Source organism: Mastigoproctus giganteus, chromosome 13 (genome assembly GCF_048544385.1).
Source record: "Mastigoproctus giganteus isolate SK-2022 chromosome 13, ASM4854438v1, whole genome shotgun sequence".
NCBI lineage: Eukaryota > Metazoa > Arthropoda > Arachnida > Uropygi > Thelyphonidae > Mastigoproctus > Mastigoproctus giganteus.
In genome coordinates this window covers 107,210,754-107,238,258 of record NC_143587.1, presented here as the reverse complement: position 1 = coordinate 107,238,258, position 27,505 = coordinate 107,210,754, and the positions used below count along the sequence as shown (strand labels likewise).

Genomic DNA, 27,505 nt, shown 5'->3' with positions numbered 1-27,505 from the left:
TAAAATGAACATTTGGAAGAATTGTGGTTATTCCATTCAAACTTCTCCAAACTGAACCAGTGTCAGAGCTCATCGGGTGCGAGTTGGAGCTTTAAGACATCCTTTGTTTTTGATGGAGGAGTACATTGTCAATGGTTGTCAGTAAAAAGTGCTATATAGACTCCAAGAATAATGAGAACTTCATCTCCTCAAAAAAAAAAAGAAAAGAAAGATTTCTGCCTACCACAGTGGGCAGAAAAAAAAAGGGGGGAACATTGCAAAGTTTCTCTAGCCTTCAGTTATTCCATAAGCCTTTCAGCATATAATCCTTCATGTTGTGTTTGAGCAGAATCGAGGACAAATATATATTTTTAAAATAACTCTATAGTTATCCACAATATCGTCGCTCTTGACTAATATATTTTTCAAAACTCTTAAAAACTGACAGCCTGTTATTTATATCATCCATTCTTGTTCCAGCCAGATAAAGAAGTTGATGGATTCATTCTGGTGTGCGTGCATTCCGGCACTTTTATCAAAGGACCTTGATGAATCTTGTTTTTCTATTTTCACAATTTATGTTCGGTTATCTGCTTGATGAGCAAGATATTGGAACAGATAGCAAACTACAAGGGGGTTCGTTCAGATACCAAGATAATTGACAGTGTAGTATTTCAAATTCCATAAGCCTTTCAGCATATAATCCTGTGGTCTTCCGTCAAAAGGATATCAGAAGGATTTTGATGAATCTTGATGCTAAGAAAGCTCCAGGTCCTGATGGTATTTCTCCACTTGTTCTCAAAATCTGTGCTCCTGAACTTACTCCTATTCTTTGCCGCCTTTTTTCACTTTCTTATTCCAAAGGTGTTTTTCCTTCTGCTTGGAAATTTGCTCATATCCAGCCAGTTCCTAAAAAGGGTGACAAATCCCTCCCATCCAATTATCGTCCCATTGCAATTACTTCTACTCTTTCTAAAGTAATGGAGAAATCAATTAACCGCCAACTCTTAAACTACCTTGAAACCTTCCGTCTGATCAACGATCGCCAGTATGGATTCCGTCGGTGTCGATCCACTGGTGATATTCTGGCTTATGTTACCCATTTATGGACTACTTCAATGGAAAGGTTCGGTGAAACACAAGCAGTTGCTCTTGACATCTCAAAGGCTTTCGATCGTGTTTGGCATAAAGGTCTTCTAAACAAGCTTCCATCTTATGGTTTGCCAACTGTTTTTAGTAATTGGTTATCCAGTTTTCTCTCTGATCGCTTACTGAGGGTGATGGTAGATGGCTCTCTGTCTTCTAACTTCTCCACTAATGCCGGTGTCCCCCAAGGTTCAGTTCTTTCCCCCACTCTTTTCCTCTTGTATATCAATGACCTTCTTCCATTGACTGGAAATCCTATCCATAGTTTTGCCGATGATAGCACATTGCATTCAACTTTCCATTTTGAGAAACCTTGCCCTGCTCAATCAGCTTCAACTTCACGAAAATCTGCTACCAATTCCTTAAATGCCGATCTTCAGGTAATTCTCCAGTGGGGCAAAGACAACTTAGTTGATTTCAACCCTTCTAAAACTCAGTCTTGTCTTATATCTCGCAAAAAGGATTCTTCTGCTCCTATGCTTATCTTTAGTGACACTCCAATTTCTAGGCAAAAGGATATATCTCTTTTGGGGATTACCCTGACTTCTAATCTCTCTTGGCACAAGCACATTACAAATATTGCTTCCTCCGCATCTAAAAAACTTGGTTTTCTCTTTCGCTCTCAGCGTTACGTTTCTTCCAAACAGCTGCTCACTCTGTATAAATCGCAAATCCGCCCTGCCATGGAATATTGTTCCCACATTTGGGGTGGTGCCCCCAAAACCTCTCTCAGGCTTCTTGATTCCATTCAGAAGAGGGCAGTTAGGTTAATTAATGATTCATCTCTAACAGAGTCTCTCCACTCGCTTTCTCATAGACGTACTGTTTCTGCTGCATGCCTCTTCTACAGATATTTCCATGGGCACTGTTCTTCTGAATTGGCTTCTATAATTCCCGCTCTCTCTTTCAAAACAGTCCGAACACGTGCCGCCACCAGCCAACATCCATTTACTGTCCAACTTCAAACCCACAGAACCAACTTTTCATCTTCCTCATTTATTCATTCAACTGCCGTTTTCTGGAACAACCTTCCTTCATACGTATTTCCTGAAAATTACAATCTACAGAAGTTCAAGTCCAATGTCAACAAATATCTTCTTTCGTCTTCTCAACCTCCAACCCAAGCACAGTACTAAGTACTATAGGTTCTAATACCTCTCGTGTTTGGGGTTCACATAAAAAAAAAAAAAAAAAAAAAAAAAAAAAAAATTGGTATGAAGAAATTTTAAAGGTTTATATCATTTTGTGATAAATAAAACTTGCTACTTTGTCTCGTCCCATCAAACCTGGCAACTATAAAATGAATGTTCCCAGCCACGACAGTCAATATCGGGGTAGGGGGGACCAATCTCTGTATATATACAGAGGACTAAAAATACAAAGAAGAGATTCAGAAAAACACATGGTTCGGACCCGAAAGCCGTTGAACCACTTGAAAAGCTACCAGCAGATCTTGAGGATTTGTAAATTTGTGATTCATTCGTTATAAAACAGGTTTTATTCTACGTGGAATAGATTGAAATAAATCTTGAACTGTTTTAAGAGGAATATATGGGCCATTCTTCATGGAGGAACGTTTCAAGCTCCTTCAGTGATGGTGGAGGAAATCTGCTTCTCGCTCTCCTTTCCAAATATGTCCATCGTGGCTCAATAACGTTTTAGTCTGATTGTGCAGACCATGGTAGATATTTAGCCGCAGTTTCGAGCTCCACAAACCGAGATTGGACGTTTGTCTGTGCGCATTGGCAATATATCTTGAAACTATGTTTACACCATGGGATGAATCTGGTCATTCGGAATATCAGGGTAATCAGTGGCAGTAATTCGCCGTTCAGGGTGATGACAGGACCTAACGAATACCAAGATATTGCTGCCCAAACAATTGTTGATCCTCCTCCATGTTTAATGGGCACAAGACAGTCAGGATGATGCGCTTCCTTTGGCATTCGCCAAAATTAAATTGTCCTTGATGTTGCAAAAAATGTGAATGACGATTAGTCCGAAAATGACTTTTTTTTGTTCTTACACCATTGCGTCCTCTTTCTAGCATTTTGGACTACGGTTCTTTTCAGTTAGCTTCGATTTTTCTGCCACAACTCGTCCTATCGGATTTTGTTTTTCCATACTTGGTGAATGCAGACCATCACTTTCGATACAGTTTCTCTGGATACATTAAAGGTAGTTTTAGTCATCGATGACCCTGCTAACGCGCACAAACAATTTGACCTCTTTGGAATTATGACAGGTCAATCATTTTCTTCATGTACCTTTTTTTTATATCACTTCTCTAAATAAATATCTGCTCTTATCATCTTTCCTTTACAGTAGCAAAGAAACAACCAAAATCATCATTTTATGTTTAAGTACGTCACACAGCCATTATAAAAACTGCTACTTTGATATTATTTTCCCCACCAATATATATATATAATATGGGTTTATACCACAAGCACAATTTGTTAATTTAAATGATGCACACCAACAATCTTATTGTAATTTTATTGGCAACTATAAATCTGCTGTTCTGGGGCAAAACCATTTGGTTAAATAAATATATACTTTTTTAATTACGCAGGGAAATAATTTCATAAATTTACCATGTAATTTTGAAACTATTATTATTTTTTTATTATTTATTTATTTTTTTATGTGAACCCCAAACACGAGAGGTATTAGAACAATGGAAAGAAGATATTTGTTGATATTGGACTTGAATTTCTGTAGATTGTAATTTTCAGGAAATACGTATGAAGTTGGACAGTAAATGGATGTTGGCTGGTGGCGGCATGTGTTCGGACTGTTTTGAAAGAGAGAGCAGGAATTATAGAAGCCAATTCAGAAGAACAGTGCCCATGGAAGTATCTGTAGAACAGGCATGCAGCAGAAACAGTGCGTCTATGAGAAAGCGAGTGGATAGACTCTGTTAGAGATGAATCATTAATTAACCTAACTGCCCTCTTCTGAATGGAATCTAGAAGGCTCAGAGTTTTGGGAGCACCGCCGCAGATGGGGGAACATTATTCCATGGTATGGCGAATTTCGATTTGTACAGAGTGAGCAGCTGTTTGGAAGAAAAGTAACGCCGAGAGCGGAAGAGAAAACCAAGTTTTTTAGATGCAGAGGAAGCAATATTTGTAATGTGCTTGTGCCAAGAGAGAGAGAGATTAGAAGTCAGGGTTAATCCCCAAAAGAGATATATCATTTTGCCTAGAAATCGGAGTGTCACTAAAGATAAGCATTGGAGCAGAAGAATCCTTTTTGCGAGATATAAGACAAGACTGAGTTTTAGAAGGGTTGAAATCAACTAAGTTGTCTTTGCCCCACTGGAGAATTACCTGAAGATCGGCATTTAAGGAATTGGTAGCAGATTTTCGAGAAGTTGAAGCTGATTGAGCAGGACAAGGTTTCTCAAAATGGAAAGTGGAATGCAATGTGCTATCATCGGCAAGCAAAACAATGGATAGGATTTCCAGTTAATGGAAGAAGGTCATTAATGTACAAGAGGAAAAGAGTGGGGGAAAGAACTGAACCTTGGGGGACACCGGCTTTAGTGGAGAAGTTAGAAGACAGAGAGCCATCTACCATCACCCTCAGTGAGCGATCAGAGAGAAAACTGGATAACCAATTACTAAAAACAGTTGGCAAACCATAAGATGGAAGCTTGTTTAGAAGACATTTATGCCAAACACGATCGAAAGCCTTTGAGATGTCAAGAGCAACTGCTTGTGTTTCACCAAACTTTTCCATTGAATTTGCCCATAAATGGATAACATAAGCCAGAATATCACCAGTGGATCGACGCTGACGGATTCCATACTGGCGATCGTTGATCAGACGGAAGGTTTCTAGGTAGTTTAAGAGTTGACAGTTAATTGATTTCTCCATTACTTTAGAAAGAGTAGAAGTAATTGCAATAGGACGATAATTGGATGGGAGGGATTTGTCACCCTTTTTAGGAACTGGCTGGATATGAGCAAATTTCCAAGCAGAAGGAAAAACACATTTGGAATAAGAAAGCGAAAAAAGGCGGCAAAGAATAGGAGTAGGTTCAGGAGCACAGGTTTTGAGAACAAGTGGAGAAATACCATCAGGACCTGGAGCTTTCTTAGCATCAAGATTCATCAAAATCCTTCTGATATCCTTTTGACGGAAGACCACAGGAGGCATTGAATGGAGCGTGTTGGGAATGGTGGGAGGTGTTTTACCAAGATCATTAATACATGAGCTGGAAGGAAAATGGGATGCTAGCAGGTCAGCTTTATCCTTGGCTGAAGTGACAACAGAACCATCTGTTTTGGATAGAGGTGGGAGCAGAGATGGGCAAACGTTGCGGCCAATAGCTTTGGCAAGAGACCAGAATGCTCGGCTACCATTAGGGCAAGAAGCAAGTTTTCTACTCTTAGCCTGTTCAAACTCTAGTTTGGACTGATTAATAACTGCTTTACAATTGTTGCGAGCTTTGATGTAGGCAGAAAATGAAACCGAAGAATTAGAAACAAGCCTATTACGATATGCAACATTCTTCTCTTGAACAGCCTTAGCACATTTATTGGAAAACCAAGGTTTAGATAAAGGACGAGATTTTAAAGTGGAGTGTGGGATAAAGGATTCCATTCCTGCAAGAATAATTTCACTGACACGATCTTAACAAACGTTGACATCAAAAGTTTTGAAACAGTAATCCGACAGGCGCATTATGGCCAAAGTAGCCTATGCGCCATCAAACCTCCATATCAACAACAACAGTAATCCGACCAAGGAAAAGAAGAAAAGAAGTCTCGCAGGTCATCCCATTTTGCATTCTTGTAATGCCAAACAACACGAGGTTGGGAATAGCCATGAGATAAAGGTTCCACTGGAGAAGAGACAATCACCAAGTTTTGATCTGAAGTGCCTAAAGGACCTCTCACTTCGACCGTGTACTTAGAAGGGTTGTTTGCGAAAAAAGATCAAACGTATTGGCTATATGATTAGGATTGTCCGGAATTCTTGTAGGTAAATGAACAATCTGTGCTAGGTCATTAGTAATTGCAAAAGCCTCAGCATCTCGACCTACTGGGTCGGTGTGATTAGAAAACGGAAGCTAGCTGGAGTTGTGAACATTAAAATCACCAAGGAAAATTACCTCACTGTTAGGAAAGTTGGACTGGAGAAAGTCAAGTTGCAAAGAGAGGAAGTCAAAGAGCTCCAAGTGATTAGTGGAGTTGGGATAACGGTAGAGACAACAGATGTATTTGACACAATGAGGTAGAGAGATTTTAAGCCAGAGAAGATCAAAGAGAGGAGATTCCAAATTGCCAAGTCTCTGACAGGCAATATCAGAACGGACATATGCACAAATACCACCGTTGAGGCGAAAGGAATCATACAGCGAATAATTTGGGTATCTGAGATGAGCAGTAGTTGAATCAACCGATAACTGAGATTCTGTCAGAAAAAGTACATGGGGTTTGGCAGACTGCAAGTGGAAATGGACATCATTGAGATTAGAATTGAGACCACGTATGTTTGTGAAATGAATTAGGAAGTCCTTGGGAGGTTTAGATCTTTTCGCAGATAAGCTTGCTCTATTATTTTGACAATTCATGGTGTATTCAATAGTAAGAAAAAGTGAGTGGGACATGCTGTATGAAGTAATGAAATTTTTGGATATGGCGTACATGTGGTAAGAATATACCCAGATCCTTGACATAACGTGGCCTCGACAATGCTCCCCGCATACACACTACTCGGACTCCCTCCAGTCACTATCTGGCAGAGTAGAGGTAGCAAGATTATACATTAGCTGATCCGGAAGTCTCCTAGAGAGTTACCAATAGGTTCGGTCCAGTGTACTAACTAGCGGCCGGCCTGCGAACACCGTTTTAGAGCTGCACCCTCGAAATGTAAGGAATATTGGATCTTGCCACGATGTTCATCATAACCTCAAAAGTCATCAATCATACTGCATGATGGAAGAGATAGGGAAGGATTGACCGGAACTTAGCTCTAGAGACCAAACATGGGTTCCACCACTTCAAGCCTCCAATAAGCAAAGTGGTGGTATTTCACCGGTTGATGAGAGTCATCTTCCACCTAGTACTGCCTGGTAACATAGAGGGGCGGCGTTCCTCCATGTGGTGTGGGCGCCACACCTCGACCCCTAGTTACGTTGGTTCACACTTGGGTGGTCACCCACCATGTACTTGTGCATGGAGGTTATACCCAGGATTACTAACAGTCTCACCATCGTGAAGGTGCAAGCAGAGGATTTGGCTGTCACAGACCGTCCGGACTTCGCCGAAATTGGGTCCACTTGACTTGAGTGCCACCCGAATATCAGTTCCATCAACGTTTAATGTTTCTTAACTAAATTCCTTCGCTGCATGCTGATTATACAAAATCGAATGTGGAAAATATCTGTAAGACTTATGCCGGGAAATCGTCACGATTTTGCTGAAGCATAATTTGATATAAAACCTCGATTACATTTACCAAAACATCTTTGAGTGAATGCATTCGAGATTTTATACCCTTTTACCATATGATGACTGCATCGATCTTTAAAATTTCAAAAAATATATAAAAGTATCGTGTTACTCTTAAATTTAGTTTTAAAATTTTATTTTAAACATTAAAACATATCCTCCTTGCCAGAGACTTCAACATTCACTTTATTCTTAAGTGGGAATTTTTTACAACACTTTTATCGCAATCTTCTTCAGCTAGATGAGAATAATCATCTTCGGCTGAATAATCTTTTGTTGTACGATAGGGCGAACCCTGATAAAGAATTTTGACCAATGAAACAATCTTCCAAGCATTTACCAGTGCATTGATAAGGAAATCAGAAATGTCTGTGTTTCACCAAAATACTCTAACAAACAATAACTTTGATTAGACACTTGTCAGTGTAACTGGGCCCTTCATGTTTTCATAACGTGCCTGAACACAAGTACTTCTTTATACAGTTTTACGTATCTGGAATAAAAGTTCTCCTAGAAGTAAAGCAAACAAGGTAAGCTTTAAGCATTCTTCTCCTTTGATTATTATGTTGGAAAATAACGAAATATTCATTTCTGATACTTCATATATGTGTGTTGTAAAGGATTTTGTTTCTGAACTAACCGATGTAATATCGAGATATGTCAATAGAAAAGAGGTACAATTTGTAATTATATATTAAGTATTAAATTACAGAACTTGCATCAGTTTGAAATGAGACACGTTCCTTAAACTTAAAAGTATAAAATATTTGTTTATTGATACATACACTGTAATTTAAATTGTTTTAGGAGATTGGAATAATAGAAGTGCAATTCATGAAATTATTAATCTGTAATCAGTCTTTGGCCTTCGTGAGAGCCGTAAACCGTACAGAGAACCGCCTAACCAAATCGCTACAAAAATATAGTGACACTTTTTCGCTCTTCTGAACTTCAAAAGCAGCTGTCAGCCATACAGAGAAATAATTAAATTGACTGTCCTAATTCGGCACTCCCAAGATTCAAGACGGAACTGTCTACTGGCCAGACCAGTTGTGGAATATCGCTTCCTCATGACTAAACCCCCTAACAAGCCTCATTTGTGTTTTTTGAGCTAATATTATCATACTGATAACACACAGAATCTGTACATGGAGGATCTACTTCCATAAAGCTGCCAATAGTTCAAAATGTCACTGTGAGGTATGGTCTTGAAGTTCTAGCAAATTTCCGTAATCCGAGCCGCGAAATGCAGCCTACACCAAAACAATTATCTCTCCTTTGGAACGTTCTACTCCGATAAGCAATGTTCTCAGGGGATTCACAGTCAATTGCAAAGCAATTCTCAACTTATTCATTGAAGTGTAATAGTGCAATCCACTAAGGCTGGATTTACCATGCAGTGACGCAGTTGATCCACGGCCCCAAGCTCCAGGAGCTCTGCAACAATGCAGTTATTGTTGTTCCAGGACCTCTGCAACCATATTTTTAGGACCTATAAAAATATGCGAATCAGCGTCCCCAAACTACAAAAATCCCGCATTGATAATTCCATGCTAAACTTATGGGGTTTTCTTTATACTGTGGCCGAGGTACTCGGTCTCTAATGAAGGGTGTTTAATTTTGCTTCCATAAATATGCAGGTTTTTTTGTCTCAAATAATGCACAAGGCTTCAGTTGAAATGGCTTATATTCAGAGGTGACCCCAAGTGCCAAGCGATTTTTAAGTTCTTACATTTCTCTTAAAGTCTTATTTTTGAAACCGTTCTATACTTGAAAAGCCACAAGTTATAACACAGAAAGGAAACCCACCTTTCTTTCTTTATCCATATTTCCAGGTCACTAACCAACTAACATTTTAACCGCTTGGCCTCCTAGCGGCACTGCCTCCCTGTGGCGGGGCCGGAAACCTTGACAGATAAGTCCTTGCCAAGGGTTAAAAAGGAGCAAACATGGCAAACACAGACCATCAGGATATTGAGAACGATAATCCAAAGAGACAAAGACTGATCGGATGGAGCAACCTTGCCCATCGTTCTTAATCATCCACTCACTTTCTATTCAGCCCATGAATACATTGTCTCCTTTTGTCATACAAAAACATCTGGAGGGTACTGCAGGATGAGAAGCTGTTACAACTTACAAGCTTTGTTAACATTCCAGTTAAAATATCTCCTCACACAACACCAAATTCATCTAAGGTGTGATATCCAGTTGGGACCTATTAAATGTCATCGAGGAAGAAATAACCCAAGAGCTGCAGGGACAACGCGTAATTGAAGCAAGACGAATAATGATTAAAAAAGATAATCAACTTACACCTACCAGAAATATTATTCTCACCTTCAATACACCCAACTTACCCTCCTCTGTAAAAGAGGAGGGTAAGTTGGGAGGGTACTTTGCCGCATCCGCCCTTACATTCCAAACCCTTTAAGATATTATAAATGCCAAAAGTTATAGCCACTCGCAAACTGTATGCAGAGGAGTTCCTGTCTGCCCTAATTGTGGATCCTCAGATCACATACAAAGTGACTGTACAACTACAAAAATGACCTGCCCAAATTGCAAAGGTGACCATCCTGCATATTCTAAGACATATGGAAAACCGAGAAGGAAAAAAAAATTAAATTCAAGGTTGAGAATAAAGTCAGTTACCAAGAAGAGAGAAAACTAGATGCACCTATTATAACCAAAAATATGACCTATGCCAATGCTGTAAAAAAGTACCAAACAGTCTCCACTCAAAGTGATGTAACAGTTCCCACTAACAAATCAATTTCTGATTTGGGCTAGAAATGTTCTTTCTAAGCAACAATCGAAGTTCTCTGACCAGGCAAATAATACTCATCTGACAATACCAGCGGCATCTCCTACTACAGTGACAGATACCATATCTCATAGTTCAAACGCAAATGTAGTGAAAATATTCAGAACACAACCATGGACACAGATGGGACATCAATACAGGAAGATCTCCTTCTAGAAATCTACGCAGAAGAAGAAATGGACGCTGGTCTTTCTCTCCAAAAAAGATAAACCAAAATTGGAAAGTCATAAGCCAGTAACCTTCAAAAAGTAGTCAGATACAGCTCCATCAATTAAACACAAATAATGCCTTGTATTTTACAATGGAACTGCAGAGGCTTTCGTTGCAACACAGATGATATCCGTGATCTAATTAACCGATATTCTCCAGTTGTCCTTTGTCTTCAGGAAACGTACCTATCCTCGCAAATTTCTACTTCGATAAAGAACAATTGCCTTTATCGAAGAGATCGTAATACAGCAAATGCTGCCCATGGTGGTGTAGCAATCCTGATAAATTCAAAGATCCTAACTAAACGTATTCCACTTCAAACTGAAATAGAAGCTGTTGCTGTTCATATAACCCTCCATATTTCAATAATACTTGTCTCAATTTACCTACCACCAAACCGTACTTTCTGTTTAGAAGATCTTGAAGATCTCTTTATACAGATACCTCCACCTCTCTGTATATTAGGGGATTTTAGCGGTCACCACCCCTTATGGGCCGATTCTAAACTAGACAGGCGATCCTAAACTCATTGAAAGCTTTCTAGAGTCGCAAAACCTCACCAAACTCAATACTGGTGCACACACTCGCAAACAGCTCCCAACTGGACACACCTCAGCAATAGACCTCCATTTGTTCTCCAGTACTGGTCCCGACCATTTGTTCTCCAGTACTGGTCCCGACCGACGTTATAAATGATCCTATGGGCAGTGACCACTTTCCAATCGTATGCAATTTTTTAATAGCACAAACTCCTTCAACCAAACTTTGTAGGAAATGAAAATTTTTCCGAGCAAACTGGGCAAAATTTCGGTCATCAATCTCTCTTGATGAGGAAAAAATTCACCTCCAGTATATTGATACAGTAACAGATTACATCACATAACACTCCTAAAAGTGGCCAAGGTCACAATACCATTATCAAATCCCCCGGGTCGAAAGCATTATAATTACTGGTGGAATGAGGAATGTACAACAGCAAAGAAAGCAAAAATAAAGCCTGGAATTTATTTCGGCAATGCTCAACCACAGCCAACCTCATTAATTATAAGAAGTTAAAAGGCAAAAGCACGTTTCATACAAAGGCAAGCCAAGAAAGAATCCTGGACACGTTTTGCATCGAGCTTTAACAGAAACACTGATCCCAAAATAATATGGGAAAAAAATTAAACAGTCATCTAGTAAGTTTCCTACCATACCCATCATTCCAAAGAATTAAAAACACTAGAGAAAAGCATGCTATTAACTTTCAAACTGCCTGCCTTCTTCCATATTACAAACCTCTGCAATATTCTGAAATTTGCATGCCATTCGAACAGCCCACAACGGTGCTGCCCGGCCAGATGGGATTTATTATGTCATGCTAAAACATCTTGATGACAAAGCTTTGCCCCTGCTCCTGGTTTTTTACAATCGTATATTTTTAGAAAATGTTTTTCCAGCTTCCTGGCATCACTCTACTGTTTTGACATTCCTAAAGCCTGGGAAAGATCCAACTAACCCTTAAAGCTATAGACCAATATCTCTCTCAAGCTGCCTGAGCAAAATCCTAGAAAAAATTGTCCACAGAAGACTCGTCTGGATCATTGAATCAGAACATCTAATGAGCCCTAGTCAAATGGCTTTCGTCAAAATAGGTCATGCTTGGATCTTATGGTCAAGGCTGAATTCGCCATTCGAAATGCCTTTGTTAAGCGTAAACATCTCGTAATGGTTTCAATAGATATAGAGAAGGCTTTTGACACCACCTGGCGGCATGGCGTACTTAGTGATCTTTACTATCTTGATCTGCGAGGCAACTTTCCTATATTTGTTAAGAACTTCATATATACTAGATCGTTTCAAGTTCAATACCAACGTGTCCTATCTGCAACGTTCATGGAGGAAGAAGGTGTTCCACAGGGATCAGTACTGAATGCCGCCCTTTTTTCTCTTAGAATGGATTCCATCACCAAACAGCTTCCAAATACAGTTGAGACTTACCTTTATGCAGATGACCTTTCCATCTCCTGCCATTCCAAAAACATGAGGTCTGTTGAACGGCAGCTTCAGATATCACTTAATAAAACACAACAGTGGGTTAGCCTCAATGTCTATCGACTCTCCCAGCAGAAAACAGTTGCTATCCATTTTTGTAGGCAACGCAAACTTCATCTGGATCCTGAACTTCAAATTTCTAATGTCTCCATCCCAATCACAATAACATCAGATTTCTAGGATTAATCCTTGACAACAAATTAAATTTTATAGACCATATTAAAAATGTACGTGCTTCCTGTCTAAAAAAGTTACACATACTCAGAGCTTTATCCTCCCAAACATGGGGCGCAGATCGTACCTCTCTGCTTCGGCTATACCGGGCATTAATCAGATCTCGTCTTGATTATGGAGATCCCATGTATGATTCAGCCAGATTGAGTGCATTGCGCTGGCTTGATCCATTTCAGCACAGTGCCTTGAGGATTGCACTTGGTGCTTTCAGAACATCACATAGGCTGTACATTGATGCCCACGAGCCCCCACTAACTTTACATAGGAAAACACTGTTATTGGAGTATGCTGTCAAGATTTGTGCCACGCATCATATTCAGTTATACCTTTTCAATCCACCATTAGAAAACCTCTTCAGAAATAAACCTAGCATAGTAAAGCCAGCTGGCCTTCGCCTTCTTGAACTGATGCAAGTTTGGAATGTTTCCATCCGTTCCGTACAACAGGTAACAACTTGTACTCGACCACCACGAGTTCTACCTCCCATACCGATCTCATTTCTTTATATAATAAATGAATTGGCTCATTATAGCCAAAGTAGCTTATGCGCCATCAAACCTCCATATCAACATATTCATAGGCATTATACGGCTTATGAACTTCAACTTTCTAGTTGGAACTAAGAGTGTTTAGAGGCTTACTCTGTGGAATTTTCGTATTGCAATAGTAGTGGATAACGAGCGATCCGATCTCATTTTACTTAGAGCCATGAGCTGCTGTTTAAACTGATATTAATATGAAAGGACAGTTCCCAGCTGTTATTTGACTTTTCTATGAACAAAAAAAAATAAAAATAAATAAAGCAGATGCAGTGGAACCCAACAGCGTTGCTCCCTCTTGCGCTGATCTGAGCACCTTTCCCTCTGTCACCTCATAAATATTGATAAGGGAGCAATGGACCATATGCTATTTCTAATAACCTTTGACGATGCGTGTTCCGTGTTCTTCCAGTTACCAGTAGTGGCGACACTCCCTTTGATAAGATAGCTGATCAACTCATCGTTTACCACATGTCAGGAGGGTGAAGAATTTTATATAATGAGCATAGCTGGCAATGTCACCTGAACAACAAAGTCGTTCACGTGATTATAGCACCCCTCCCACCAATCTTTAGGATATCGGAAGTGTGTACTAAAAGCAAGCGATATCAAAGGTGTCTTAGATAATAAAATTTTCCTGGAATTAGGAATTTGCACGATAAAGATGGGAGATTCAATTTACTGTCATTCTAATGTGAACACAAGGGCTTCGCAAAGAATTTCCATGGAAAGTACGATAAAGTTCAAATAAGAAAATGAGTAATTCATACGAGATTATATGATTGAGTTTTATAGAGAACAGACAGCGACAACCCCTTCCTGCCCTCCACCCGCGAAACCTGTGCATGCAGTTGTCTTTAATACCTCTGATCGTTATTGACTGAGATAAAGGCAAGTATGTATTAAGCCTTATCTTGCTCAGGCTTTTTTATGTAATCTTGCCATTTTCACGATGTCAAATGTGTTCCTCGTGTTACAATCCTTGGTGCATTTATATCAGAATTCCTAGACTTCCATCACTCAAAGTGATACCTATGCAGTGAGCAGTTTACTAAATAAATTTGGTCGAAATCTAGAAGGCTTTCATCCATTGTTCCGGAAAATTGTAATTTGTGCCATCAATTATACGCTTCCGCTTCGCTAATATTTTACGATTCTTGTTATTGGTTTTAGTGTTATTGAGACAATCACAAGTCAAATATTTTCGTTACAATTTTCGCTCGATTTCAACGATTCAAGCATTTTTTTTTATTGGAAATACGATAATATTTTTGTTGAATGATTAGATGTAAGCTCCTGTGTGATTTCACAATATAAACAGAACATTTTATTTGCTTATTTTATTTTATTTTATTTTTTTGGAATTAAATTCAAATATCAGTATATGAGAATACAGCTCTTTTTGTTCTCTCTTGCTTTAACAACACTTTTTTTTTTTTAAAGTTAGTCTGAGATTGTTGTCTTGTTGTAGATTCCGGTTTCCCACTATCTATAATAAAGTTTGTTTTTTTATGATATTGAGGAAGGTATGCCAGGCTTAATGTCGGCCGAGTGGGTAAAGTACCTGCCCGGCAACCCAAAGGTCGCGGGTTCGATTCCCGCCTCGGGCTTGGATCAAAGTACTGCAAAAACCTTGGGAGGTGCAATATGGCCACAGAAGCCGATGCGCCAACAACTACCAAATCAAGCTTAATGTCGAAGTTTGCAGATGATACAAAGGTTGGCATGGATGTTAGTGATAGTATGCTGCTGCTGCTGCTGCAACAGGACCTAGAAAAGGTGAGCAGATGGGCTGAGAGGTGGCAACTGAAGTTTAACATTGACAAATGTAAAATGCTGCATATGAGTAGAAGTAATCCCAGAGGAACGTAACCACTGTGCGGTACTGTTCTCGGGGTAATGGAGAATGAAAAAGACCTGGGAGTAATTGTGCACTCAGATATGAAGTTTTCTGAGTAGTGCTGCCAGGACAGCTCATGGGTTTTGTCAATGATATACAGAAACTGTGCTGTATAAGGAAGTGATTATCCCTTTGTATAAGACAGTGGATATAAGACTTTATATAAGGCCACACCTTGAGTAATGCATACAGGCCTGGAGGACTCATTTTGCAAAGTATGTAGAACTGCCAGTACGGAGAACGGGTACAGAGAAGGCAACGAGGTTTACAAGGGGAACAAAGAGGTGCTCTTACTAAGAAAGGCTTCAGTTCTGTAAATTGTAGCATCTGGAGACTAGGCACTTGCAAGGCAAGCTGATTGAGGTGTTTAAGGCTTTGAACGGCTTGATAAAACTCGGTGTTGATGGGATTCTTCCTCTTGCTCAGGTTACACACATGAGGGGGTATAAATTCAAATTGAGGAACGATGATTGCAGAACAGGAACTTTGCCTTCAGCCGATGGGTGATTGATTCCTGGAACAAGCATCCATCCGTTGTTGTTGTGAAAGCGGATAGTTTGAATAAATTCAAGGAAGAAGTAGACAAACTATTGGAGGAGATGAATACGTGAAATGGATTTTTTTCTGATGTTGTATAAGATTGCTTTCTTGCATCATTTGCCAGTACTTAGCTCGAACGCCCTACTCCATGACCTCATTTTCGCACCTCAAAAAATATGTGCGCCAAGATCTCGGGCTACCTAATTCCGGCATTGTACCCCGAGAATCTTTAATTAGCAGTAGGCAGGCATTATGATTATGAAATTTCATGATGTGTATTTCTGATTGGTAGATTATAATTACGATATATCCGCAGTTCGACTAACAGAAACTGTCAGTCAAGTGTACTTCAAATATTTCGTAAAATGTAAGTTTTTTTTTTTTTTTTTCCTTTATTAATTACGATTAGCTAAAAGCTTAGAATTTTAAAAATACCGTCAACGTAGTTCTTTCGCGTTCAATTAATACAGCATCAGAAATGGAGCCTACAGAAAAGATAAATAGTGTATATTGTAAATAATATAGTAAATATATCGTCTTTCTTTCTTCGTGTTTTTAGAACAAACTCGATAAAGAAAAAAAAAGAAAGAATGGTCACACTCCAGTTCACCACCACTCTCCTTGCCGTAATCCTACACATATCCACAGTTCGTGCCCCTATCCCCGTCACAGACGAAATAAAGTGGAATTGGAATTGGAATGTGTCTGATATCCCGAGTCCTCTGCAAGATCCGCTCCGATGTGGGCGTCTCACCGAATCGTACATCTGCAATCCTGACGCCATCCTCACCTGGGAACAAGGCAAGTGAAACTTCACTTTAATTTTAAAATTCTGAGCAATTTTTGAACTTCATTTAACTTAAAAAAAAAACGAAATACACTCATCTGGAATAACTATTATTTTATAGCTTAAAAACTTATCTGCATTTGGAATTAAGTATATTGTCTTGTAAAATATAACTTATACGGTCGCAGTACTCGTCCATCCTAGTAACATGCAGATAGCGTCTAAGCTATAATGATGGTACTACGCAGCCTAGCTGCTTTATTAGGACCATTAACTAATACCGTGATGGTCTGAAGTTGGTCCGAATCACTGCTTCAAACGACATAACATAGTCAACACGATGTTGAAAAGTAACACGAATATATCACATTCATATAGATAAAAACGCCCTCAGTTCTTGGAGGTTACTTGGGCAGTAGCACACGCTCTTTAAGTGGACCGGGGTTCAAGCCCGTGACTGCTAAATACTATTAACATTTGTATTGATTGATTTATTGTAAACTCCACTGACCTGGTGATCGTGCAGGAGTATAAACAAGAACATAGTGCGGACGAACAGGCATCCTACATATGCTCAATGGGATTAAGAAGCGAGGTTTGGGTTGGGCAGGACCGGACCACACAGCCTTCAAATAAAGTTGATTAGAGGGCATCCCTTTCTGCAGGATCCAACATTACTTAAACAATAGAGGACAAATGGATATACTTTCCCTCGATATCAATGTGCCATGGGACAGACTCTCCAACCATGCGCTACTTATAATTCTCGAGAACCACTTCAGATTTAGAGGCCCATACTTGATATTTTTAGAAGCTACTGACAGGAAGACAAATTCTTGCGATACAGAATAACAGTAGCCTGAAGTACACCATAAATAGAGGCGTATCCCAAGGAGCATTCTGTCAACATCCCTTTTTGTAGCAGCCTTCGGCTCTTTCATATCGCTTAATATATGTCCTGAGATGTCTCCCAGCTTGCAATCTACGCATCTATTGTTTGGTCCTCTGCGTCGTCTACTAGACTCAAGAGATTCCTTGGAATAGCATACTGTATCCTAAGGTGGCTAAACAAGACACTGGGAAAACCTTTCACAATGTCAAGAAGCATCCTATATATATACACCACCTTTTAGAGGTAGAGGAGTTTGCAAATTACGCGTATTATACTTGGATTTGAACAGTTAGGCAAATGGCAATGTGAAGATTATTGTAATTTTGGAACGTATTCCATTATCCAAGAACATGAAAACAATTTACTTCAGTTTTTATTAAGAGAATGCCTCTGAATGTGTTTTAGGGCACTTCCAAAAATTTCAAACAAGCTATGACATCGTCTGTGTACTATCCCCTTCCCTGTTGAAAGAAAGATCCATTTGCTTTACTGAGAACTTCTGTTTTGTAATGTGAGGCAGAGTTTTGTTGCTAAACATTATGCAATCATTATCGATAAATTGATCTTTGGAGAACTTAAAGCTGTCTCAACTTAAGTTTACTACAATCATGGTAATTATATTTATAAGTTGCTCCCCAGTACAGTGTTGCATCTTTAATAATATGTCATATATGTATATGAAACTAAGAGAACTTGAATATTAACCAAAATCAATTCTTTTTTTAACCAGTGGATAAATTAGACAACATCTCGAGAAATATCATCAATACAACTGCTTGCATATGCGAAGTATGCGACGGCGGTATCAAAATCGGAATTGTCATTGTAAGGAACGTACATCGACCCTATAGGTAAGTGGCTTTTTAAGGTGCCTTAATTATTCATATAATGCTTTTAAATTTAAATACAGTGATGCATTTTCCTTCCTATATTGATATTTTGATGTTTATTACTTAAAGCGGTCCAGCCAACCAATGGCAACCCCGTTGTCAGTTACACATAATTTAGCAGTACTCTTATATACTCCCTCTCCTGTTTGCCCAAGTACAGGGAGGGAAAAATCCTGCCATGACCAAAAAAAGATTGATATGAACAAATTGAAAAATAATCAAATTACATAAAAAAATAAAATATATATATAATTAAATTTCAGACAAAGTCCAAACTTCATTGGAAAGATCTGCATCTGTTCAGTCTGTTGGGAAGCCAGCAGCGCTAGGAGCTGCCGAGAGCAGAACTTCCAGCACAAGGAGCTGGAGTTGCAGTGGATATAGCAGACTCAAGCCTCCACGATTTCGCAGAATTCTAGGTAATTCGGCATACACCATACCGCATTACAAATCCAAGGATTCCAGATGCAGAAGAATCTTCCACCTAAGAAATATTGCAGTTGGAAAGCCAAGAAGTTCTCCTGTTTATCAACTAGAATTGTCTCGCTGCCTTCTGCCATAAGATTGAGATTACTAACCCGAGATACCAATTCAATTCGTAGATCGCTGTACTCCTCACAGTTGTACATAATGTTCCCATGATTCGCTTTTGCCACAATGGCAACTGGATCTTTCATTAATTCCTAAATCATGCAACTTTGCATTAATCGAACCATGACTAGTTAATAAGAACATAGCTTGTAAGTTTGGAGCAAACCATTTGAATTTTATCGAGGCTGTATTTCTTAAATCTGGGAAAAAATTTTGTGTAATCTGCCCTTTATCACAAACACTCCAACGCTCTTGCCAGACTTTTACCAAAGCATCCCAGATTCTTGTCTTTTCCTTCCTGGGATCTGCCAAAATGTCCACCTGTATATTCAGAAAAGAACAGGGAATGCCACGACGGATGAAGTAAGCCAATGCACAATACAATAAATGCAGATCAATAGGCAATTTCCAGTCCCAACCTGCAAAGCTGGGGTTGACACAGTTCTGCATGCCATGCACATCCTAAGGAGCATTACTCTTTGAATGTAACTGAGCCTTCTAGTAAATACTTTTCCACTTACACGTTCAAACCAAATTGGTGCGCCATACGTTACCATGGGGATAAATACACATTCATATAGCAAATTGAGTGATTCGAGTAATCATCCCAATAAATTTCCTCACCTTTTCTGATAGATAAGTAACATGTGAGTTGAAAGTCAAAGATCCGCCTAGATATTTTAATTGCCTTGCCTTGCCGATTTTAGGCTCGACCCATTCATTCTAACAACTGGGGGTCTTCTACTCAAAATTGATCCTTGAAGACCATTGTCCTTGTTTTGGTTCCTGATACAGTCAGTTTATGTAACCTACACAAGTTATTAAGTTCAAATAAAGCCTGCTGCTGTGACCTGGTTTATAGTTGCATCCGTGTATTTCCTTCAATAAGCAACACAAGATCATCAGCATATGCCACCATCTCTGTATGCTCGAAGTCCCTACGCAACCAGTCCTCCAAAACTAGGTTCCAAAAACCGATCCAAAACTAGGTCCCAAAAACCGATCCTTGTGGGCATCCCCTGGTCATCTCTTGTACAATAGAATCAACCGACGACCAAGTCACTGTACGGTGCGTGAAGTACTTTACCACCCTAAAGATCTTAGTTGAACAGCCTGCAAATCTCAACATCATAATAACGCTGCTCCATTGAATAGAGTCAAAAGCTCCCTCCAAGTCAATAAAGATTGCAAGGACATACTTACTGTTCGAGCCTAATATATAGTTTCGCAATGCCCGAAGCGCATCTTCTGTTCCACGACCTGGAGTAAAACCATATTGTCTGCCAGACCAGCCTAAGTTCTTTTTTCAGTATAGTCAGTAATCCGTCTCGGCATCCTTTCAAACACCTTTACTAATCCAGGGAGTAGGGCAATAGGTCGATAAGATCGTGGATCATTCTTTGGCCTAGATGGTCCCTTCAGTATCAGCTTTAATAGGGTATCCTACCATGGTAATGGAAAGGCCCCGTCACACAGGCAGCTATTAAAAGCTTCAAGAAGGATCCCTGGTATCAGTCGATGAGCCCGTTTAATGACTTCTCCTTCAATGAGGTCCATCCCTGGGCATTTATTGTTTCTTGTGCATTGTACTGCAACGCATCCTTGTACTGCATCACAAAGGGATCCTCGTCATGTACCCCAGAGTAAGCATGATTAAGCCTTTTCATCAACATCTGTTCCTCATCGTCTTGCTCAGAGATAGTATCTCCAATCAGATGATCCAAAATCGAAGACATACTTTCTCTCCAACTCGTACTTTCCTGGTCAACACTTTCAATAGAGTATGCTGTATCTCCATTATATATTTTAGTCTTGCCAGTATATAGCTTATATACAATTCCCCATGGGTTCTCATTGCCCACTGTTTTAATCAACTTTCTTCAGGCAGTTAATTTTGATTTAGATATCATACGCATGTATGCACTCCGTTCTGATACTCTACTTTAAGTACATTTACTTCCTCCTCCCCATTGTTACGCTTACTTCTTTGGTACCTTTTCCGCGCTTTATGAACCTGCTTCCGAAGTTGGCTTAACTCACCAGTCCACCATTTAACTGGAATCCTATTACAGTTCTTTTGCTTCATAGATGTACTGGAAGCCTCAAAGAGAGAGAGAGCGCTGAAGTAACTCCACTGCATTCTCTCCAGACATCTGACTGAATGCCCAAATACCCAGATTCCCAAGTCGGACGTGAATATATTCGTCAAACCTATTCCACTTTGCATTTTCGATAGCAAATCTTCATAACTGTTCCTGAGACGGAGCTAGTTTTGTTATGTCCCTGACAGAAAATACAATGGCCCGATGATCAGAGCAGACCCAGTCTGCTCTTAATCGCCAATCGTCCACGATACTAGCTGCCCTTACATTACAGATTGTCAAGTCAATATTTGATTCAGTGAAGAAACAGTGAAGAAAGCACTATCTGAACTTGGTAGATTTTGTATAAACAATCCACAGCAAGCCAAGAATTCATCTTGTTGACGACCATGATCATTTGTAATTCTATCAAACCACGATGCTGATCTTGCTAGAATCCATCCCAAATATTACTGAATTACTACCCAAGCGATTTTGAACCAGTTCCATGTACCTGATGTAGAAGTTAATGTCTGTTGAGTGATGACAATACATACAACATAGATAGAATGATGCAAGATCTGACTCCACTCCTATGCACACCATCTGTGAAGAGCACAACGAATTTATAACAGTAATAACCATGTCCTTATTAAACACTACAATTGCAGTTCTTAAGTCTGGTTCATCCGCACAGAGTACACGTGCTGAAAGTGGATATCGTGTAGGCCGACCTTTCACTAAGTGTGGTTCCTGTATGCAGGCTATATCAATATTCTCTCTGCTGCACACTAGTCTAACTTCATCAGCCACCGATCTTGATCTCTGAGCATTAATCTGTAGTATACGTAGGTTACTATTTGATTTTGCATTGTACTGATTAAGAATTAAGTGATTATCAATATCTGCCATTAACGTTATCAAATTTCCGTCCTCTTTCTTTGACCAACTCAAGTGCATTCAAGTATTCTGGACACTGTTTATTCCTTACAGAATGATTTGCAGCTCGGTTTTTTTGCCTTGCAATTGGAACAGATCGGTTGTTCTCGCTGATGAGTACAGAATGTATAGGGGTGTCCTATACCTGCGCAGTGACTGCAGACAGGGTCTGTGCGGTAACATGTTTTGGCTGTATGACCAAATCTCTGACAATTGTAGCACAAGGTAACTAAATGAAAGTCATTGAACTTATACGACATGAAGCCAATGAAAATCCTACCATGCAGTAAAAAATGACTTCTAATACGCCTTGACACCTGGAGGACCCAATTATTTCATGTTTTTGCTTTATTAATACTACAAAAATGGACAAATATCTTCATCTTCACTTCCTCCCTAGAGATGTTCAAGTTTAGTAAATTTTTGTTGTATAAGTCTTCTAACAGGTCTTCCTTGTTGATCGTTTTTTCCACATATACAATATTATTTTTCGCCCTGGCTGTTTTGGAGTCGAGAGAATCACGCCCAATCGTTTAATGCCCTCGCATTCCTTTACCTCTTGTAGCTCCTTTTCTGTTTGCATCTCCAATACCACACCATTATCCCTAATCTTCCGAAGCCTCCTTATCCTAATTTTCTTTAAGTTGCTTTTAAGCTCTTTAGTTACTGCTAAACGCACCTCATCACTATTTTTCAACCTTGATCACTCAGCTGCTTTCACTATCAGAACATATCCTCCTGTCCATCCAATGACGAGGAAGACAAGCACACCTGACTTTCATTTCTGCCCTTAGTTTGCCCTCGTCCCCTCGATGTTCACCTGATTCTGAGGTGTTCTATGCTGGATTATCTTACTATATAGTTCTCTTACCATATCACTATCTTTATTTTTCATTTTCTTTCCTATAAGAATTCGGTTTAACTTGAATTTTTTTAAAGGTCTGAGTGGAAGCCGTCAATTAACAGTAAGTTCACTATTTAAGACAAACTGCTGATCGAAAAATAAGACAAATTACTTATCACTCCCACTGAACTGATCCAGAACTGGAAGTACGTCCAAAATTTAACAGGTTTTCGCGAGCTGGTGAATATAATCTTCGCACACCCTGAAAGCATTGAACGCGTATCTGCACGGGGAATTTTAATATATTGTAACATTTTATTATAGTATAAAACTACGACAGATATCCATAATATTTCGAGAAAAATTAAATCACGAAGTGTATCCGAAGAACGCGTTATTATGCTAAGAACAGAAGCTGCTTTAAAACTTTCTATTGGTTCACGACCACCGTCCTAAAAGAATGATTCTCTGCAGATAAGATCACGAGCGCATGATCTCCATGCCCATCATTAAAGATCTCCGCATTTGTTGATGAATTAAATGACACAGAAACGATAAATATTTTTCCTCCAAGTTTTTGGCACGGTTCTTGCACGTGTGAAAATATTCCACGATTGTGAGTTTACCATAGGGAAGGAATGTTTATTCCTTCCCTACGGTAAACTTTTCTTGTTAAAGCTGACATAATAAAAATGCCTACTGTCCGGCCTTGCATACACTGATTTGCGTAATCTTAACTGTAAAAAGATAAAGAAACGAAGTGGTCGGAATGATGAAGTAATCGTCGTTGGTTTTTCCAGTGCACGTAGAAATCTGTATAACTGGAAGACACTGCTTTGGTAGTATGCGTGGTCATAGTTCTGTCTATGTCACTTTAATGGTCGAGGCTTTCACAGGGGGGATAAACCCTTTTTCAGCGACATGGCCGTCTTTTACCCTCACAAAACTAGTAACTGGATCCTGGTGTGGATCCTAGCTAAGAGCTCCTTAATTCGGCAACAGTAAGAAGTAGGAGCCTGGTAAAATGCCAGAAACCGTCCACAGAGAACAGAGTTCATTTACGATGGTCCCCAGTCCACCAGACATTATAAAAAAATCGCAGATGGCGTCTCTCTGAAGATTGAGCAATCCCTCGTGTTCTCCTTGAATTACTTATTACCATTAGAATTTTTTGATAAATTACTATGTAAGAAGATTCGAGACATTGAAAGCTTTCTTTTTCAGGCAGTCCCTGGCTGATGCAGCGAAGTTCTTTGCCGAACAGCTTCGCCGTAATTGGAGATTGGGGCCGTGTGAGGATGACATCTTAATCTTTATCGCTACAAGCAATGCGCAGGTCGGTGTCAAAGTAGGAGTAAGTGTCATCAAAAATAAATAAGAATTTACGAATGCTATTTTATCTCGCTAATATGCATTACTTTAACTTGGGTATGCTATCAGAACAAAAGGAACAACTGCTGTGACTCCTGGTCTTTTTTTTTTTTTTCTTATAAACTTTTCTTGTTGACTTTTGTTACTCTTTTAGCAAAATTCTGAAGGCTTTTCTACAATCTGAAAGAATATGGCACTCGTGAGAGTTTGTTCTTGCATTCTATTCAAAAAGAACACACTGTCGTTCATTGGCCTGGCGTGCTCTCAAGCAGACAAAATATTTTGTGCTTCCTGTTGATTGTTGCCAATTAAGGATCACTTAAATCAACACAACTTGGACAATTGGTTGCAAATTAAATATTATCTGCATCGATTTGACTTCGTTAAAATTTTAAGATTAGAAACATTATCCGGAGAAGTGAGGTAAGCCAATAAAAAAAATAATAAATAAATCAAAAAATTAAAGATTTGAAAGAATAGGCCCAAGTACGGAAGCTTATCGAATCCCTTCAAACGGAAAGAGCTCCTTTTGAGATTTGCTACCAGTCCGCGTAGATTGTGATGACATCTATGCGGATTGGTAGCATTGTGATGGAATAAAAGAGGAGTACATCGACAATGTACAAACCTAATATGAGAAAGATATGGTATCGCCCCCCCCCCCCCGATTAAGAAGATTATCAATTACAGCCAATCTCCAGTAAAGTCATGTTAACTTGTGAGCCTTGGCATATACTCATATCTTAAATTAATGAGCAACAAATGCATCCCAAATCATACCACGGATGAAAACATCATGCAGTTCTTGGCCTGGCTTGTCTACTATCCCTTCAAAAGAAATAGTGATCAGTGCAACTTAGAACTAGATGATGAATCATCCGAGTGAAACAGTAATTACCACAGTTCGGGTAATTCAGAACTTGAACTTGACTGTGTGCGTGCGTGGCCGCGCAGCAGCCAGGATATCATATGCTGAAGGAGTATCTTCTGTCGTCAACTTGAATGTAATATTCTTTCTCTAAGATTAAGATTTATTTGCAGCACAGCAGAGGCTGCAAAGAAATCTTAATTGATTTTTTGTAATTGTTTTAACTATTAAGAAAGATGTGAGAAGTTACTATTACTACTTTTTTTTTTTTTTTTGCTTTATCAAAATCTAGAAGTGGACAGACCATCTATGTCTTCCCTGCTAACCTCCGCATTTTATTTTTTCTTTTCTTTTATTGTCCAGATCGAGAGAGAGAGAGAGAGATTCTGTCGTAGTTTGAAGCATCGATAAATGGAACAATTTTTGTATATGTTAAAATAACTGACCCGGGTTAAGGGTTTTTCTTAAAACCCTAAATAGAATCACTTCATGGGTTTCGCAAAGTCAAGCTGTCTGCTTTTAGATTTTGAAGTCGTCTTCCAGAAATACGTCTTAAAATTCCAGAGATATGAATTGATGAGGATATTTGGACGTTACTGGAATTTGCATTAGAAATAACACCACCCAGCTAAATCTGTTATTATCAATAATATTTTAAGTTAGAAACTTAGAAAAGAACTAATATTTCTTTATCATAATAATTGTAGTCTAACATTTATTTCTGATATTATCTGCACTACATTTACAGATAAAAAAAAATAGCTTATTTAATAAAAATCTGAACTAATAACTGATTTCCTTTCCTTTCTCCTGCAGGCGTATATCGACGTTGGCAGAGGCGCTTCCCACGTTGTATCCCAAAAAATGGCGGACGAAATATTTCTAACACACAAAGCTCTGTTCTCTAGAGAACAGTACTATGAGGGGTTGTTAAGCATTTTATCCGAATACGAAGTGCGTCTGCAGTCTGTTCAATATTCCTCAGTGTACCACGAAGAAAGCAACGAAGGTCTAAGTCGTAAAAACGTGTCCTTAATTGTCGGTTTGGTAGTAGGCATCAGTGTCGCCGCTCTGCTGGCCGTAGGGGTCGTGGTTCTCATTCGAAATCGACTGAACCGAAGAAACTTCAGCGCCACAAACGAAGAAGGAGTCGGGTGGGTGAAAAGGGGCCAAACGCCGAGACCGTTTTTCGTAGGAACCCCAACCGACTCCGTTTATCAACCGTGCCAGAGTGAAAGCAGAGAGGTTGAGGTCACCGACACTGAAGACGAGAAGCAGGTTCAAAACAAGAAATACGAAGAAGAGGAGGATGAGGTAGTGGTGAAAATGCCTTTGTCCGCAGAAGAGAAGGAGGAAGAAGAAAATACAAAGAGCAACAAGGAGAAGACGCCAGAAACAACGCCACTGGCTAAACATTCCCCATCTGAAAGAAAGAGAAGTGATACGCATATCGCCTGACGATCCCTTTCTCCATATATGACATTTCCTCGTTGTTAATATCCATTATTTTTCTCTTTATGTAAAGAATAATAAAATGTCGTTATTTATATTGTGTGTTGATTATGAATGAGGACAATATCCAAACAGTTTGAATTACAATTAGAATTTCCAATGTTCAACAAGCCACTGTCCATCGGTGAAGTTCATGAAACCCAATCTTCTGTTATTCCTTGATTTTATATTTGTGCACCCTTGTTGTGTTCCACCCACGAAGGAGAACAGACCTTACTCACTCATTTTACTGAGTCCCTTTAGAACCTTGTACACATCAAGTAGATCTTCTTTTAGGAGTCAAGCTCTGCAATCCACACCTTCTAAGCTGTTCCTCACATTGCACTCTTTGTCAATCTGATGGCCCTCATCTGAGCCCTCTCCAGCAGCTCTTCTTCTTTTAGGTGCAATTCTAGACCTGAATACAATATTCAAAATGCGGTCTAACCATCGCCTTGTAAAGAGGAATAGTAACATCCTTCTCCCTACTAGCAAAGGCTCCATAAATCATAGAACAGTGTGCCTTCCTCGCCCCCTGTGTACATTCCATGGAAAATTTCATATCAGATTGAATAAAAAATTACCTTACTCTATCTCGTCTTGAACCACTGTTAGCTCCTCTCCCCCTATTTTTTACGTGACTCCAGAATTCCTGATCCCCAAATGCATAACCTTATTTAAAAAAACATTGAGCCTTCGTTGTCACTTTTCGGACCGTACGTGCAAGACGATTCAATCGAGGAATGAACTGTACTTGTCCAAATGATCCGATTCTTCTGATATTTAACCACGTTATATATTGATTTCCAGATTTAATTGTAGAGTTATATTTCAATGATATTACCTCTGTCGAAGTGGATGTTTAGGGGTGAAAT

The 27,505-nt window shown here is 39.3% G+C and overlaps 1 protein-coding gene across 1 annotated transcript in view; it reads left to right on the top strand.

The window, feature by feature from the left end:
- LOC150076341 (uncharacterized) overlaps window positions 1-26,597 on the top strand; it is a 32,703-nt gene extending 6,106 nt beyond the window's left edge. The window contains exons 2-5 of the mRNA XM_090387326.1: window positions 16,436-16,677; window positions 18,286-18,406; window positions 24,125-24,254; window positions 25,956-26,597. Of these exons, the coding sequence (XP_090243452.1) occupies window positions 16,467-16,677; window positions 18,286-18,406; window positions 24,125-24,254; window positions 25,956-26,597 (1,104 nt within the window). The 5' untranslated portion in view covers window positions 16,436-16,466. The remainder of the gene's footprint in view (window positions 1-16,435; window positions 16,678-18,285; window positions 18,407-24,124; window positions 24,255-25,955) is intronic.
- The last annotated feature ends 908 nt before the right edge of the window (window positions 26,598-27,505 follow it).